Source organism: Corvus moneduloides, chromosome 23, assembly GCF_009650955.1.
Source record: "Corvus moneduloides isolate bCorMon1 chromosome 23, bCorMon1.pri, whole genome shotgun sequence".
NCBI lineage: Eukaryota > Metazoa > Chordata > Aves > Passeriformes > Corvidae > Corvus > Corvus moneduloides.
In genome coordinates this window covers 5,688,352-5,705,510 of record NC_045498.1, presented here as the reverse complement: position 1 = coordinate 5,705,510, position 17,159 = coordinate 5,688,352, and the positions used below count along the sequence as shown (strand labels likewise).

The 17,159-nt window shown below is 58.9% G+C and overlaps 1 protein-coding gene across 30 annotated transcripts in view; it reads right to left on the bottom strand.

Moving 5' to 3' along the window:
- MACF1 (microtubule actin crosslinking factor 1) overlaps positions 1-17,159 on the bottom strand; it is a 139,762-nt gene that overhangs the window by 82,170 nt on the left and 40,433 nt on the right. For 13 of the 30 annotated variants that reach the window (XM_032132007.1, XM_032132016.1, XM_032132013.1 and 10 more), the window contains exons 1-25: positions 15,030-16,081; positions 12,283-12,449; positions 11,565-11,677; positions 11,366-11,472; positions 10,839-10,958; positions 10,638-10,733; positions 10,270-10,397; positions 10,081-10,174; positions 9,240-9,394; positions 8,877-9,153; positions 8,349-8,477; positions 8,024-8,101; positions 7,734-7,895; positions 7,093-7,197; positions 6,462-6,557; positions 6,010-6,135; positions 4,908-4,913; positions 3,894-4,046; positions 3,256-3,410; positions 2,749-2,875; positions 2,121-2,304; positions 1,418-1,587; positions 982-1,160; positions 652-790; positions 71-264 (exon numbers count right to left, since the gene is read on the bottom strand). In XM_032132007.1, the coding sequence (XP_031987898.1) occupies positions 71-264; positions 652-790; positions 982-1,160; positions 1,418-1,587; positions 2,121-2,304; positions 2,749-2,875; positions 3,256-3,410; positions 3,894-4,046; positions 4,908-4,913; positions 6,010-6,135; positions 6,462-6,557; positions 7,093-7,197; positions 7,734-7,895; positions 8,024-8,101; positions 8,349-8,477; positions 8,877-9,153; positions 9,240-9,394; positions 10,081-10,174; positions 10,270-10,397; positions 10,638-10,733; positions 10,839-10,958; positions 11,366-11,472; positions 11,565-11,677; positions 12,283-12,449; positions 15,030-16,013 (4,244 nt within the window). In that variant the 5' untranslated portion in view covers positions 16,014-16,081. Of the gene's footprint in view, positions 1-70; positions 265-651; positions 791-981; positions 1,161-1,417; positions 1,588-2,120; positions 2,305-2,748; positions 2,876-3,255; positions 3,411-3,893; positions 4,047-4,907; positions 4,914-6,009; positions 6,136-6,461; positions 6,558-7,092; positions 7,198-7,733; positions 7,896-8,023; positions 8,102-8,348; positions 8,478-8,876; positions 9,154-9,239; positions 9,395-10,080; positions 10,175-10,269; positions 10,398-10,637; positions 10,734-10,838; positions 10,959-11,365; positions 11,473-11,564; positions 11,678-12,282; positions 12,450-15,029; positions 16,082-17,159 lie in introns of those variants that run through there. The other 17 variants (XM_032132015.1, XM_032132036.1, XM_032132033.1 and 14 more) reach the window with 5 other exon arrangements.

Here is a 17,159-nt window from a genome sequence, read left to right as displayed (position 1 = left end):
ATTTCACCACCACCAATCCTGACCCCAACCCTCAGCTGAAGCTGAGGAGAAGAGGCAGGAGGTTCCTCACCGGGTCTCGATCTGGGCGCACACTCGCTGCCAGCGATCCCACAGCTGACTCCCCTTCTCCTGGAAGCGCTCCAGGTCGATGCTGCGCTCCTGCCTCAGCCGGAACAGCTGCTCCCCCACCTCCTTCGCCTTCGCCATCTCCTCCTCCAGCGTGGAGAACACGGAGCCCTTGTCCTTCACCTCCCCGAGCCATTGCTGCAAAAGGAGCCAGCACCGGGTTGGTGGCACCGAAAGCAGAAGGGACCAAAGTCAGAGATGTCCTCCTGCCCGGAGCTGGCAAAGCTGGGAAGGGGTTAATGGGTTTATTTTCCCACTGTCCTTAATGTGCAAAGAACTGGGGGGTTATAGGAGGTGTGGAATGAAGGGGACCATGCTCCCAGGTCAGGTTGGTTCAGGCCCTGTCGTATAGAAGCAGACAGAGCACAAGCCACAGCACCTCCTCTACACTTACAAAGCAATCAGGGATATCACACCAGCAGCACAAAATCCTCTCACATGTATCAAGGCAAGAAAAACATCCCCACAGCCCAAATTCGGCAGGAAAAAAGGAAGGACCCTGCTTGACAAAACGACAGCACCAACCTGCAGCGCCGTCCTGTGAGCCTGAATGGCTGCCAGGTCAGCAGGAACGGCCTCCTCCTGGCTCAGCTTCACCTCGTAGCCTTTGACCAGGGATTCTGCTCCTTGGGTGCTGCGGATGATGATATCAACCGTCTTCAACCTGGCAAATCAAACAGAGGCAGCACGATGACATCCCAGATGTGGCAGAGAACTGGAGGCTGCACCATGTGCTGCAGGGGGATGGACTCGGTTACAGCCAGCACGAGGCGTGCTGGAGGCACAGAGTAAGGCCTTTAGTGAACTGGGAATGCTCAAAAGGGTATTTGGGAACAGAGGCACATCCCGACTCACTTCTCCAGGTAGACGGAAGACAGCCCATGCGTCTGCTCCATCTTGTTCACCACCAAGTCCAGCTCTGAACGCAGGTGGGGCGTGCTGGGCCCTGCAGGAGCCTTGTCCAGGAAGCTGCAGCACCTCTCGGACACAACCCGGAGCTCCGACTGCAGCTGCTGCAGATCCTCCTGCACGCGCTGGGGAGGGAGGGAGACAACGTGAAAGGAGAGCCCGAACAGGCAGGGAAAAAGCAGGATTGCCCTTGGCAAACGAGCTGGTAGGAAATGAAGCAGGGAGCCCACCTGCTGAGGTTTTCCTGCTGCTTTCTGCGCAGCGAGATTCCCTCAAACCCCGCACCCTTCGCCCACACACTCACTCCAGAGGAGCCACAGCTATTTTTGGACCTGTGTCCACCTCGGCCCTCCCCTGCCCACCTCCCAGCAGCAGGCCTGACCTCCTGCTCCGCAATGCGGATGGCGTTCTCCTGGATGGTGTCACCATCTGCCCGGGCGCTGCTCGGGGACTGGATGCGGCTCACGAGCCGCTGCTCGCACTCCTCCAGGCGCAGGCGGATGTTCTTCAGCTCGGACAGGTACGTCCTGGCCACGGTCTCATCCTTGTCCTCTGCAAGTCAGAGACACACAGAAGAGCAGCTCAAGCACCACGGGCCATTATCTGTCCCACACGGGACCCGCTGGAATTGCGCTGGCACCGGGATCTCCGCTCGGATGGAAAACGCGTTAATTAAATCATCTCGTTCCGGAAACGAGCCCAGCCATCGGGAACCGCAGCAGAGTCCTCGGTCCTAGAGGGACTCACAAGTGCCACCACTGTGTGTGTGTTCCCAAAGACTAAATGCAGGAGGGATTCCTTGCTCGGAATGCATCCCGATGACTAAACCCACTGCCAAGGTTACAAGGACTCAGCAGTTCAGCTGAAGCTGCAAAGCCAAGGGCTCCCTGCAGGAATACTGCTGGACAAAGGCCGAACACTCGGATGCATGGATGGATGGATGGATGGATGGAGAAATAAGGAGAGCAGCTGCTCACACCATCACCCAGCCAGCTCAGGAAGAAGAACACGAAGCTGCCCCATAAATCCTTCGTTTATGAGTTCCCACAGCTCCTGGTTAAACCATCAGGCCCTTTGAAGCTCACCGTTCTCCATGGACTCCAGCAGCTGCCGGATGTGTTCCTTGGAAGACTCCACTTCCTCCTCCAGGCGTAGCCGGTCCGACACGGAGAAGAGCTCCGAGTCCCGGCTGTCCTGCAGGAAATCCTCGTAGTGGGCCTGGAGGCTCTTCAGGGCTTGCTGACACTCCCCTTGAGCCAAGGATCTGAGCTGCAGGTGGAAAAAGGGCACATCCGAACATCAGGAACAACTTCCTGCACACCAACCGAACCGCCTTCCTTCGCCAGGGGAGTGTTTTCAGAGGAGGAAAGATAAATCCTCTGTATCAGCCTCCTGCCTCCCTCCCGCCGTGCTCACTGCCTGATGAAATGCTCAATCCACAATCTCTCAGCAGCAGCAAACTCCTGGTGCTCTTTTTATTGGGAAAAGCCGCAATCCTTTCGCACAGCACCCCCAAGCTCAAGTTTTCAAGGTGTAAATTGTTCCCCTTTTCCCCCGCTGTTCCCCACAGCTGCAACCTGCGACTCTTTTCAAGGTGTAAAGACCCTTGACTTCCCCAATCTTGAACTGTCTGGTTTTCCTATCTCCTCTGCTACACAGAGAAGCCTGGAGAGCAGCACGACCCCGGAACCAGGCAGGAAAGTTCCTCCACACCTTTTCCATGCTGAAGCTCTGCACCAGGGCAATGTCCTTCCGCAGGTAGTTCCAGGAGATGAGGCTCTTTGTGTTCATGTGGAGTTGGTGCCAGAGAGCCATCACCTTCTGGTACAGCTGTTCCACCCTGCAAGGGGAAGGAGCGGATCCATCAGCCCTGGATCTTTCCAGCAAACCCAGCCCTGACCCCATTAATCCTCTAGCCATCACGGCCAGACAGCAGCCCATCAATCCCAGTGATCCCAGTCTGGCAGGGAGTGGTGCTCCTGCTGGTCAGTGCCAGAGATCCCTGGGGGGGTCCCTCATCCCCAGTTGTCATTTTTTCAGTTTGCAAGCTACAGCAGCAGCTGCTGCAATGGAGTTTGCAGCTGTGGAACCACGAGGGATTCCTTTCCCCACCACGAATCACTTTCGTTCCTCCATCCCCCACTCTTTTCCCATTCCCACCCCAAATCTCTCCCCTCCCATGCCACCATCCCACCTCTCTGTGACTGCCACCAAAGTCACCTGTTGGCCATCTCGATGGCCTCTTTGTTGGGCGGGGGGATCAGGAAGCAGACAGAAGGCACCATGGCCTCGTTCCCCGTGGGGCTGATCACCTTCCACTTGGTCCTCTGGGAATTGTCCTCCAGGACGCACTCGTCGTTCCTGCAGATGGTGATCTGCGACAGCACCGACACCCCCAGCCCATCAGAGACCAGCAGTAGGCCCTGCACGCCTGTCCCTGCTGCCAGCCGCTCTCCTGGGGGTGAGCCAGCTCCCAAAAATACCCAGATGGATCTGCTTCAATCAAGCAACAGCCTGGAATGGCACCAAGCAGTGCGGCACGCTCGTGCCGGAGAGGAAGGGACGGGGAAGTGAAAGGGAGCTGCCTGCCACCCACGTGCTCATCTGGCTGAGGCTGATGGAGCCCGTCCTCCCTGGAAGGGGAAAGGACTCCAGCTCCTGCCCAGAATGAATCTGAGACATGGGAATCTGCTCCAGGAAAAACAGCGCTGCTGTTTCCCTCCCTCTGCCTCCCCACTCCTGCTTTCCACTGACAGACTCTACGGAGCTCATCCCAAACCACCACGGGTGTCACTTCCCCTGCCTCGTCCCCGCCTTCCCTTCCCAAGTGCCACCACAAACGCCCTGCCAGCCCTCACCTCGATCTGCCGGTAGTCACAGACAGCCTTGATGGGGATGGTGCTCTTCACGGCGTGCTCCGGGTTCCTGGGCCGCAGCTGGACGATGGTTTTGGACCGTCCCACCAGGCTGGCCACGGAGCTCTTGGACTGGATGAGCTGCTCCTTTTCATCCTGGCAGGGAGAAGGAGGATGGGCGGGTTGCTCGAGGATGGTGAGGGGAGGTCTCTCCCAGGCATCTCGGCTCTCCCCCCACCCCAGTGCTGGCCTGCAAGGGCTGAGCAAACATGTCAGGAGGGTCCTGCTGCCCTGGCAGGATGGGGAGAGGGCTCAGGAGATGGGATGGGAAGGAGGACAGACGTCACTGCTACTCCCACTGCCCTGCAAAGCCACATGCACACCTCTGGCTCTCTGGCTGGTAGGACAAGAAAATGTTTTCTTTTGAAAGGGAACGCAACAGCCACCAAAACAAAGTCCCAGGAGCTGTGAGGGGCCGAGAGCAGGACAACATCCAGCCCAAAGCTGGGGACATTTGGTTGCCTGGAGGAGAGCCCAGGGCAGCATGCTCCCTTCTCTAAAGCAAAGGATGAAGGGGTGCTTAAACCAACAGCTGGAATGGGAGACGATGAATTATGTGGATAAAACATCTCAGGAGAAGGGGCTCGTGGTGGAGTGATAGCACAGGCCTCTGGCTTTGGGGAGAAATCTGCCAAATCCTACAGATCCCTGCTGGGTTTGGTGATGGGACCAACCCAGGGGGACTGCTGGCAAAGCTCAGCGGGGGAGACGTGTGCGGATCACCACGCTGGCAGCTCGTGTGATTAGTGACAGCTCAGCCCGTTGCTGGCTGTGGCCAAGGTTTCAAACAAAAAGGAAAAACAAAAGGGATCTCAGAAGAGGTTCTCCCTCATGCTCGGTACTCTGGGGTTGGTTAGTGTGCTACGACAGTGCAGGAGAATTTCATGGTTAAAACAAAAAAATTGTAATAATTTTTAAAAAAAGAAAAGGAAAAGAATAAATGATTAAATAAACTACCTGTGCCTGTCCCCGGGGAGCATGATTGGAAGAAATAGAACTTTAACTTATTAGGTAAGAAAGAGTAATAAAGCTGAGCTCAGGGCAGCAGCTGCCCCAGTTCTGGGTTTGTGGCCACTCTCTGGCTGCCCAGAACAGCCTCTCCCACCCCAGATGGCACCTGCCAGACTGCTGCTGTTCCAGGGCTCCCAAACACAGACCCCAGGAGCCAGGCTGGCTGCTCTGTGTCCTGCCAGCGCTGGAGACAGGCCAGGACAACCCCGAGACCGTGACAGAGAGAACAGGGGTATCCCCAGGCCTCCAGGAGAGAAGACAGTGCTGATGCACCCCTCACCCCCAGTGAGGGCACCGCCAGGGCCACTGGGGCCACTCTGGGGAGCTGTGCTGTGCACTGAGAGCAGAGTGACCGCCGGCCTCCACGCACTCGCTGTTCACCTCCTGACCCTGCCACCGCGGCTCAGCGCTTCACCCACAGCCCAAATCCTGCCCTGACCCTGGTGTCAAACACCAGCTGATGCTTTGCTCCTTGGGGGTTGTTTTTAGGTTGGTTTTTTTCAGGCCAAATCAGGCAAGAAGGTGACAGTGCCACGGCCTGGGCTCTGCCCTGCTGCAGCTAAGCCAGGCCACGTGTTCAGAGATCAGCTCCTGGCACAGCCAGGCTGCCCTGGCTCTCCCCCACCCGGCAGGATGGATTAACACGGGATTTGGGCTGGATAAAGAGCAGGCATTTCTCCACCAGGAGCATCCGACGGGCCCTGCCTTTGTCAGCAGGGCTCGAGCAGGATGGCAGGACGGGCACGGCTGGGACAGAAGCAGCCCACACGTCAGGCTGTGACCCTGCTCCTCACCCTGAGGGCACAGAGAGGCCTCTAAATGACAGCAACCAACTCCAGCCACACCACGCAGCTGGGGCCACCACAGCCTGCACCCCACGGCCACTCAGCAGCTCCGAGGGAAAGCAAATCACTGCCTGAGGCGGCAAACCAACCACATCCCACCAAAACCGTGGGGATAAAAAGCCCAGTTCCCCCTGGGGAAGCAAGAGGTGCCCCAGGCAACGCTGCTGGAGCGGAGCAGGGTGGTGGGGTGTGGGAGAACCCACCATGGAGTCCTGCAGCAGGTCCTCCAGCCGCGTCAGGCTCGTGTTGTGGTCGCAGGAGTATTTCCTTTTGATGGAGTCCTGCAGGTTCCGCAGGTACGTCTCCGACTCCCGGGCGTCGCTGAAGAACTGCGGAGCCAAAAAGGGTCACAGGAACCCAGGCAAGCGCCCCTGAGCAGCCTGAGGGCAGGCAAGGAGCACCCCAAAGGCTCAGCCAGCAGCGCCTGATGCTGCTCTGGCTTTAGGGCTGCAAGGGCAGGATCATCCTACGGGGGTGGCCAGAACCACAGGGAAGCTGATCCCTGTTTGCCCTAGCAATGCCCAGGGAGCAGCTAACAAATATTCCAGAGAAAGCCCAAATCCCTCCTTCCCTCTCCCCCAAGGAGAACAGCAGCATAGGGGGCTCACGGGGCAGGATTCAGCAGATGGGATGCAGGGAATTTGGTCCCAAATACCTGGAAATAGGCAGCGTTCTCCTTGACGTGCTGCTCCACGCACAGGCAGAGCTGCTTGATCCACTGCCACTGGGTGTGCACGGCAGCGCTGTAGGCCTGCGGAAAACACGGAAAAGGGCGCTGGAAAAGGGGCATTCACAGCCAGGAAGGGCACAGGAAGGACACAGCAGCTGGAGGGAGGGACAGAAATGACCAAAATCTGGCTGCAACCAGGAGGGTTTGGACACAGGAGATGGCAGACCCCGTGTCAGCGTCCCCATGTCCCACACAGTCACGACGCCAGAGGCAGGAACAGGTTGGCTTTTACGCCATGGAAAAGGTTCCCACAGCTCTTTGCTTCACCACCACAGTGTCCCTGGAAGCCTGGATGGCTCCAGGGCAGCCAAGGCCACTCCCTGGAGCACCTCGCTGCGGGAAAGGCTCGTGCTCTGTGTGCTTGTGTCTTAATTTGAGGTGGGAATTATTTGGGAACGGCCAATTCTCGAAATAAAACAGCTCTACCGCTGCACTGGTGTCCTGACACCACAAAACACTTCCTCAGGCCCTGTGGGGTGGGGTAGCAAGTCTGCCAGTTCCAGGTGAGGTGATCTGATCCTTGGGAACCCCATGGCTCTCCCAGGTTCCCGCTCACCTCCACGGTTTGCTTGGCCGGGTGGTTCTCCAGGGAGAGCAGCTCAGCTGTGTCCTGGAGGGAGCGGAAGATGTCCTGCTTCTCTTCCAGCTCTGCTGTCAGCTCCTGCAGGAGGGACACAGGCAAAGTCCAAACCTCAGCTCCGGGACCTCGCTCACACAATGTGTCCAGCGTGGAAGTTCTACAGGAAATGCCAGCGGATCCCAGGGAATCCAAGACGGCACTGCAGCCCCGTTCCCGATGGGAATCTGCCTCCTGTGTGCCAAACAGGCACTGGAAACCTGCCCAGCGACCTCTTCAGCTCCAGACAGTGTGATTGTGGAAAGATGGGAATTTATTTATACTGCTTTAAAGAGGGATTCATCTTCCTCCTCGGCTCAGACTTGCCCCCCTCACCCCCGCTAGCTCAAGACGCCTTGAGCTCCAAAATAATGCTAAAAATACATCTTTTGATGCCTTTTTGATTGCAATTCAATTGAACACACACTTTCATTCCACGTTCTGCTCTGGGGAGAGCTTCCATCAGCTCCCTTCAAGAGCAACAAGCTCAGCGAGCTGGGAGGGAGCATCCAGCCTTGGGAATTCGGGTCTGCTGGGAGCTGAGGGTTCCACAGCGGATCAAAAGCCCTCCCAGCACTCACCGAGAAGTAATTCTTCTTGGCTGCAATGTTGGGGTTGTTGTCACTCCAGTCGTAGGCCAGCTCCTCCTCCTCCTTCTCATTCAGCCAGATCAGCTCGGCAGTGGCGCGGGACACGAATCCGTGCAAGCTCTGGAGGTGCCTCAGCCGGAAGCTTGAGGTTTCCTGGACACAAGGAATTACTTATTATTCCTCCTTCCCCGCTCTGTAGCGGATGGGTTTCTCCCCCTCTCTGCAGCCCTGGAGCAGGGATGGAGCCCAGGCTCCCTGGGCAGCGCTGGGAGCCCACTCACCATCAGTTTGCAGTACTGCGTCTCCAGCTTGCCCAGCGTCTCCGTGTAGCTCGCGCGGAAATTCGGAGACATCTTCCCCTGAGGGATGAGAAACGCTGCCGTTACCCCACACAGGACAGCATCACTCCATACCCCAACCCCAAATCTTTCCCCACAGCTCTGCATGAGGAAGAGGAGGTGGAGAGGATGGCTCAGGGCAGCGCTGCATCAACTCAGAAGCTCCATCTTTAAAAATCACCTCTGTCCCAGGAATGTGACCCACAAGAGCTGGTCCCAATGCCCTCAGCCCCCCGTGTGGGGCCATGCCCGATGTCCCCCACTGTACCTTGTACATCCTGGCCTCCTTCACGCTGGAACCCAGGTCCTCCACGCTGGCGTGGATGTACCTCTGGGTCTCCAGCTGGGATTCCACGCTCGGCAGGTCGGTGCCCCACTCCGCCCGCTCCAGTCTCATCTGAAACCGAGAGGCTCAGGTCAGCACTGCTCATTCTGCTCTAAGAAGGACACCAGGAATCCCCCCAGGTCACCCCAGAGGGAACAAACACCTCCCAGTCCTGGGAAAAGATCCTAAGCCAGTGCTCCAACACTGAGAATTGCTGGGCCAGCCTACGCAAGCTTCCCACGCACATAAGACCAAGTGACTGCATCAGCACAGATCTGCTTCCAGCTCTGAAAGGCTCCCCTGATCCCCACTGGCCAGCAGGACCACAAGAGAGAAAACCCAGCTCTAGACAGAAGCCTCAGATCTCCAAAAACTACAAACCATCAAAGCAGCTGCTCACAGATAAAGGCAGGAAAAGGCCCAGGGCAGCTTCCCACATCAGTCAGAGCAGAGGCAGAGCCCAGCACTCACCTGCATCTCCTCCACCCAGGCCAGCAGCTCGTAGACGAAGCGGAGGCTGCCTTCATCTTCGGAGGAGGAGATGGCCACCAGCTCTGTCCTGGTCATCGGCTTCCGGAACCAGGAGGCCGAGGAGGTGTGGAGCCCCTTGGTCAGTGGCTCACCCTTCAAGTGCGTCGTGCTCAGCGTGGACGTGGGCGCCAGCTCCAGGGTGGAGAAGTGGCCTTTCCTGTACAGGTTGGTGCACTCCAGCCTCAGCGTCACCAGCTCGTCCTGCAGCCTCATGATCCTGGGGAAGCAAGCAAGGAGTGGATAAGGAGCCTTCCCCCAAACAGAGCAGACGTGCAGCCCCTGAGGAAGCTTCTCCGTGGTCACCTGAACACCAGCTCCTCCAGCTGGTAGTAGTTCTCATCCCGGAGGATCTGCACGTCCACCTGCAGCTGGCGGAGGAGCCCCTCGCACTCCTGCAGGTACACGACCACGTCGGACTCGTACTGCACCGGCTGCCCCGACTCCAGGTGAGCAGCGTCCTGAGGGGACAAGGGACACTCAGGGCCGGGTCCCTTCAGCCCAGGAGGGGCAGGGAGAACACCACAGCAGCCCAGCTTGGAGACTGGAAATGCCTTTTGATGCACAAGCTTAACTGGGGCAGAACATGAATCCATCCCCCCACACCCCACCCAGGACAACCCCTTTAGGAGAACTTGTGGAGATGAACTGAAAGCTTCCAGGGATAGATGGGATCACCATTTTTAGCTCCCAGCCCTTTCAACCAACACCTCTTTCTCCCATAACAAAGAAAACCTCTTCAGAAACCCGCTCCCTACCCAGGCTCTGCCACTGAGTCCTTTCCGCCAGGCAAATAAAATAGATTTGGGGTTTTTTAAACCTCGTTATACAACAAAAATTATCCAACAAACTTTCCCAGAAGTGCTGCGCTCCTCTGCACCAGCACCTCTGCCGATGTCCAGCCCCACTTGCTGTATTCCCAGAGAACAAAACCATTCCCCATCGCCCCGTCCCCAAGTTAATCCATGGATCACCAAGTATCCACCAGCACCTCTGGGATAGGCTGAAGGGCAGAAGAGAAAGGAAAACTTCCCAGGGGAACCCACCAGCCCAAGCAGAAGAGAGGGGAGGAGATGGGTACAAAAGAAGAGCAGGAAAACAAATAAATCAATGAAATCAGGAGGGGGAAACACCAGCCCGCACTCACAGCCTGCAGCGTGTTCTTCGCCAGGGTGAGCTTTTCTTCACAGCTCAGAGCACCATTCTGGATTTTGTTAGCGATTTGTAGCAGCAATTCCAGCCTGGAATGACAGAGGGAGATGAGAGTGGGGGTTTGGATGTCCCTGTGGCCAGAGGAAGAAGCAGGGGATGTCCCTGCCACGGGCACAGCACTGACCTCTCCACCGCCGGCCGCAGGAGCTTCTCGCGCTCCAGCATCTCGATGATGAGCTTGCCCCACTCCTCCTCCACATCGTTGGGGTGGTAGCCCTGGGGCAACTTGATGCGTCCAAATTCAATCCATACCTGGGGGAAACATCAGCAGGTTGGCATTTCCCACCTCTCCCTTGAGCTGGCTGGGGATTACAGCGAGGGAAGAGGGGCTCTGCTTCCGCTCCCGCAGCGTCCTGCTCGCTGCCTCACAATCCTGAGGGTTATTCCCACTTCTCCATTCCAAAATAAACCTGAACCGAGCACAGTTTCGTCTTGCTAAAAAAGCACAACATTCCCCCCTACCAGCCTCCAGGCAGCCGGGGTGATCCTTACCTCTAGCAGTTTGTAGAGCTCCTCTATCTGTCCTTTTTCCTGCTCCTTCGCTGGGATTTCGGTTTCTTTGAAGTGTATGTACTGGTTATAAAGTGCCTGCGATGAGAAAGGCTGCTCAGGAGCCACCCTGGGGAATGCCACCACCCATCCCTCGGCGCTGGGCACAGGGGACACTGCGGGTGGACGCTGTCCAGGACCTACCTTTAGCTCTACAGGGTTCTGGGGGAAGGATTTGTCTGACATGAGTATCGTGTGCTGCTTGATCCACGAGATGAGGGACTCCACACGGGTCTGGTATTCCAGCCACCTCGAATCCACCTCCTGCGGGGCGAGAGTGTCTTTGCTGGTGGGCAAATCTCCGTGAGGATAAGGGAGAGCTCGGAGGGAACTGAGGTGCCACGGACAAGCTACGGGATGGATCGTGCGCCAGGGCCTCCCTGCTGTGATGCCATCCCAGCAACAGGAAGGAGGAAAGGAGGAGGATCCTCCTGGAAGCTCTCTGGAAGCTCAGTTTTTTCCTGCAGAGCCTGGACAGCACCGTGGCCTTACGGACACCCAGCAGGTCACAGGGCAGACACCATAAGGGGGATGCTCCTTCCTCCCCCTCAGCCTCTTCCCCCTCCTCAGCCCTCTTCCACAGGGAACAGACCCTTTCCCAAAGCCTTCCCACGACCCCCAGCTGCCTCCCAAACGGCTCTGCCAGCCTCCCAGCCTGCAGCAGTGCTTACGATGGCGCTGATCCCTTCTCCTCCCTCGGGGACTTTGGGAAAGGCATCGTAGATCGAAGACACGTAAGTTATCACGGACTTCTCATCCGGAGAGGGGACATCCACGTCTGGCAAGAGCAAAGCAGAAAGGCAGTGAGGAAAGGGAGTGGGAAGAGAGGCTGGCATCTCCCTGTGCTGGTCACATGCCCTGGCCACTCACCTTCGGCGTCCAGCAGCCGTGTGACCCCCAGGCGCTCGGCGATCTCGAAGGCCTGCTCCAGGTTCTCCCGGTTACTCTGGATCTGCACCCTCTCCATGTCCACCAGATCTGGCCTGCAAGACACACCCCAGAGTCACAATCAGCACCAGGTGCCCAGGGCAGAGCATCCTGGATGGGCATCGTTGCCACGGGTGGCTCTGAGGGTTGGTCTGAGCCCCTGTCCCAGGCTCTCCAAGGGGACCTGGGCTGCCAGGACCTCCCTGGCTCATCCTGTTTGGGAACAGGGTTCAGGCTGCAAAGGAAAACCTCTTGGTCCCAGCTGAGGAAGAAGGAACCATGAGAGGTTTAACTGCTGCTTGGGAGACCTCTGAGATCCCTGGATGAAAGGATGGAAGTGCTGCTGCTCATGGAGAGCGAAAGGGCAGCACCGACACGTAGCCACCGCAGCACTCAGCAGTTTAAAAGCTTTTCTCTCCTGCCTCTCTCCCCAGCCACATTAAGATGTTTTTTTCCTGCAGCCTGATGTATTTTTTGCTCATTCTGAGCCTTCCCCCCCCAGCACAGCCACCTGGCAGAAGAGGTAATTCCAGGTAAAAAAGTCACTGCTCCCTGCCGGCCTCGCCCACATCTCCAAGCACTCCAGCCTGTCACTGACTGCAGTGGTGGGCAGGGACTTTCAGGAGATCCTCATCCCTCCCCACTGCTCCTTCCTGCCTACCTGTATCTGTGGATGAGGGCGTTGAACATCTTGCCATCGCTCCAGCACGAGGAGAAGTTGGTGCACTTCACCCCGATGTAACCTGCTGTCACCTTCTGTGTCCACAGCAGCAGCTTCTCCTTGGCTGACATATCCCCCAGCTCCCCGCTGATGTAGATGTCGGAGATCTGCAAGGAAGCAGCACAGCCATGGGAGGATGCAGGAGCAAGGAAAGCTCCACCAGGCACATCCAGTTTCTATGAGCTTGCCCCACACCTGGCTACCAGAAAGGGCAGGAGGAAACTCTCCATTGGGGAGAGGGGAGCTGAGAAACTTGGGAATGGGGTCACTGGAGCTGCAGGAGAACACTGGGGTGATGTGGTTTGGGCAGGCTGGAGACCCAAGCAGGCAGAGCCAGCTTTGCCAACCCCAGTTCACAGGGGCACCAGGTGCTGCTTGGCCACACACCAAACCCCAGCTTCCAACAACAGCCGGAGCCGCTCCCTCCGCACCAGCCCTGTCCCCGCCAGACAGGGACACACCTCACTGGGAACACAATGTCCTGGAGAGGAGAGGCTCCAGGCAGGTCCCTTCCCGCCTCTGCCCGCTCCGAACACACCGTGCACCCTCCTGTACCCAGCACCCACCACAAGGAGCCCCAGCACGCTCGGACACCCGGGGCTCCCACAGGAATGGTCACTCCCACCCAGCAGCACCCAGGGTGGGCAGTGAGAAGGGACCACCACCAGTATCCCTTGCTGGGGCTGCAGGTGTGGCAGGGGAGCTCCACCCGGAGCATCCTGATGTGAAAAATGCCAACTTTAGAAGCAGGAAACAGCGCTTGGAGAGGAGATCTCTCCCTGTCCTCCAGCCATGGAGCAGCTCCATGTCAGGGGAAAAGGGAAGGATGGGGACAAGGATGTGACATCCCCCCTTCTGCCTCGCTGGTGCCAGGGGGTGCTGGTGGCAGGGGTGCTGTGACCCAATTCCCAACAAAAGACAGCGACAGTCACGGACCCCTCAGACAGGGCTGGCTGCGAATCCCAGACTGGCACGTGACGCCACGCACATGTCCCCGCATGCCAGCATATTCCTGATTGGCACGGCTTCCTTCTCGCCCTCCCCTCTCCAGCTCCCCACTTAGTACAATTACCTCCCCTTAATTAAGAGGCGGACAAAGGGGAGGATGGGAGCTGCTCGGATTCTCCGGGGTGCCCGTGGAAAAGCAACGCAGGCTCCCCGGATTCCTCCTCCCGGCACTGCGGGGAGAAGGTGTGCCAGGAGCCAGCCCTGCCCGCCGCCCTGAAAACACCCAGCTGCTTTCTTCCTCCCCAAAACACACCCAGATGGGTGCTGGCATCGCACAGGTTCCAGCTGTCTGACATCTCTTCGCAGGCAGGAGACAGGGACCTGCGGGATTATCCGTGTCTCCCGCCAGCGGGGCGGATGCTGCCGGTGTCATTGGTATGCTGCAGCTCACCTCCCTCTCCAGCCTGATACGCTCATCACACATGAAACTGCTCTTTGTCAGCTGCTGCCACACTGCCGGAGCTGCCTTTAACTCCTCCAGCCCCGGGGCTGCCTTTCCCCAGGGATGTCGGGAGCCAGCACCTGGTGGCAGAGCCGGGATGGATGGGACAATGAGAGGGGTGAGCAGCAGGATGCAGGATGGGACCCTCCACGCCTGCAGGGAGCAGAGAGGGACCCACAAACGTCCCTCTGCTCAGCACCCCTTTATTAATTACCTGATGGCTCTTAACGAAGAGCAGAATGAACCCTTCTGTGAACCCACCCACCGGCTGTGCCCCACCCAGGCTCTCCAGCGTGGCTGCCCATCCAGGAGCACCTCACAGCACCCAGCTCTGATAAATCATTTATTTTTAATCACTGACACAGCACTGGGGTTCTCCAACCACTGGGCCTCTTCCCTGAGAGCATCCTTGAAGGAAACTCTCCTGGAGATGCACTTACAAAGGTGCAGGGTGCGGCACCAGCTCCACCCTCCTTTCTTCACGTGTCTGTGACAGGACAAAGATTTAGGGAGGCACCCGCAAGAAAAGAAAGAGGAAGCTCACAGGACCTGGGGCCAAACCCTTCCAGCACCAGCTTCATGCATCGAGCAACTGGTGGCAGGATGGTGAAGGCCACATGGTGGCTGTGAACTGATCCCAACCTGGCAAAGGTATCGGGGGCCACAGCCCCTCGAACCACGCGCTTGTCCTGGGGCACTCAGAGCCCGGCCAGAACCAAGGGCTCCTTTGCCCATGCTGTCACCCCTAGAAGAGTGACCACCAAACAGCAACAGGCCCCAAAACACAGAATCATCCCCTCCTGTTCCTCTCGGAGACCCCTCGGAGCAGGCAGAGCCCCCACGTCTCCACGTTCATCCCGCTGCCATTCATCCTGCACGGGCAGCAGGAAAGGGGCACCCCAAACTCACAGCCGAGCCAGCAGCCCTGAGGGCACGTGTGCCACTGGTGACAGCAGCCGCCAGCCGCACCCACTGGATCCAGCGACTGGCACTCTCAGCCCACCCGTGCCAGGAGCAGAGGACAGGACAGGTCGGTCCCCAAGGGATACTTTCCCAGTGGAGATGCTGGAGGAGAAAAGACTTCAGGAGCTCTCTGCCCCAGCATCCTGCCACCCAGCATGAGGTTGCCCCTTGCCGAAATGACCGTGCCCAGGGGCCACCAGGATCTGGGGGTGCACTGAGCCAGGTCCCCCCACCCCGCTCCAGAAAGGGGGCGAGGGCACACGCACACACTGACCATTGCTCCGGCTGTCCCCGAGCTCCCCCTCCAAGCCCGGCCCTCCACAGCGAGCCTGAGGCCACCATCAGAGGGTGACACCGTGGTCCCACCAGCTCCTGTGCCCTTGGCCGGCCGGTCGCTGCCGTACCCCGAGGAGCTCCGGGCCGCGCTGCCGCTGCGCCCGCTGAAGGAGGACGGGCTGCGGGAAGCCGGCAGTCCGTGACCATCTCCCTCCCCGGCTCGGGACGACGGCAACCCTGAGCTTCTCCCCACGCTGGGGTTTTCCAGCTGATCCACCATGGGGGACGGCGTAGACAGCTCGGACACGGTGCCCGGCTCTGCTGCGGACGAGCAGGTCCATGCGGCGCTGGAGCTGGGATCATCGCTGCCTCCTTTCCCCCAGGCATCCAGGGCGCTGCCGGCCTCCGGCTCCTGGCTCAGCGCTGGTTCCTCGCCGGACACGGACAGGAGTCCCCCCGCAGGGCCATCGGTCCCCGCACGCAGGGGCAGCAGCACGGCCCGGCAGCTGCCGCTCCTCTGCAGCTCGACCAGCCGGCTGACCGCCTTCTCGCAGTCCTTCTCGGCCGGGTTCTCCAGCAGGCGGGCGATGACGGTGGTGCCTTCCTCCCGGGCAGCTCCCGCCACACCCGGCCGCTGCGGCTCCAGCACCAGGCGAGCTTTCTGCACCTCCCCCTGGAAGCGTTCCTTCACCTGCACGATGATCCCGGCGTGCAGCGCCGCCGGCTCGGGGTCCCCGCCGCGGGGCCGGCTGCCGGAGGGCTCCTCTCCTCCCTCCTGCCCAGGGGCTGCCTTCGACTTCGGCGCCTCCTCATCCTCGGCCACCTCCAGCGCCGGCGGCTCCTCCTGCGAGGCTGCCTCCGGCATCGCTCTCCTCTTCCCTCCCCGCCTCCGTTTGAAGCGGACTCTCTTTTTGGGAGACAGCGGTGCCTTGCCCACAGCTTTTTCCTTCTGCTCTTTAACGCAGCCCAGCGAATTCCCCATCTCCTCCTGCTCGGTGCCGGCAGGAACGCAGCTGAGCGAGTCGCCGGCTCCCGAATAAATCCCAACCCGGGCTTCATCGGATCAAACGCCCGGCGCGCAGCGCTCCGCGGACTGCCCCTTGTCGCCGTCCCCTCCCGCCAGCCCTGCCGCCACCGCCGCCGCTCCAGACAGCCATCTTACAGCCTGGGCGCTGCGAGAAGACAAATTCAAAGCATCTCACTGCAGTTCAGAAATCACTTGACCTAAAAGCAGAGGGAGCGGGGATTGGCTGCGGCGTCCTTCTCTCCAAATATGAGGTAATTGGAGCACGGCCCTTGCCAACACAAACAGGGAGCAGGAATCAGGCAGCGGAGCGAGGAGGGGAGTGGGAGAGGGTGGGGAAGAGGGGGAGAAAACACAAAACCTAAGGAAGGTTGGCAAAGGTAGAATAAAGGAAGGGGTGGGAGAGAAATGGGGGAAAAAAAAAAAAGCAGGGAGGAGTCAGAGTGACTGCATGCACGGCAGCCGGCTCCGCAGGGCTGCTGCTCTCCAGTTCGGGAGGTTTGCTCCTTAATTCTTAATTCCGGGAGCCCCAAAAGCCCAGCTCACGTGCCCACGCTGCTGCCAGGCTCACCCAGTTTGGGGCACAGAGGGGCAGCTCGAGGTGCCCGGGGGGGGACCCGGCATCACATCAGTCGGAGGGTCCCAATAGGAACGGGAGCGTGATGCTGCCCATCCCACCCCATCCCATCCCAGTCCCAATTCCAGTCCCAGTCCTGCCTCTCTCCGGTGGCTCCTGCCCCAAACGCCACCCAGGGCAGGGATTTGAGGAGCGTGGAGCATCCCAACCCCGCCTGCCAGCTCAGAGGGACCCAGGGCAGGGTGACACGCACCAAAAGTAGGGGTGAGACAAAAAATGGGGAGCAGAGGGCATAAAGATGGGGGGACTGAGCTCAGCCCCAGGAAGCAGGGAAACAACAAGGGAAACACTCAACGAGGAAACACTCAACAGGGAGCAATCCAGAAAATGACTAAGGGAAACCAGTGACCACAAGAGCTCCCACGGCACAGGGAAAAGCCCCCAGGACACCGGAGCACCCCCCTCATCATCACCACGCCAGCTCCCTGAGCTCCACACCGGCACCATCCCACCCCAAACCTCTCCCG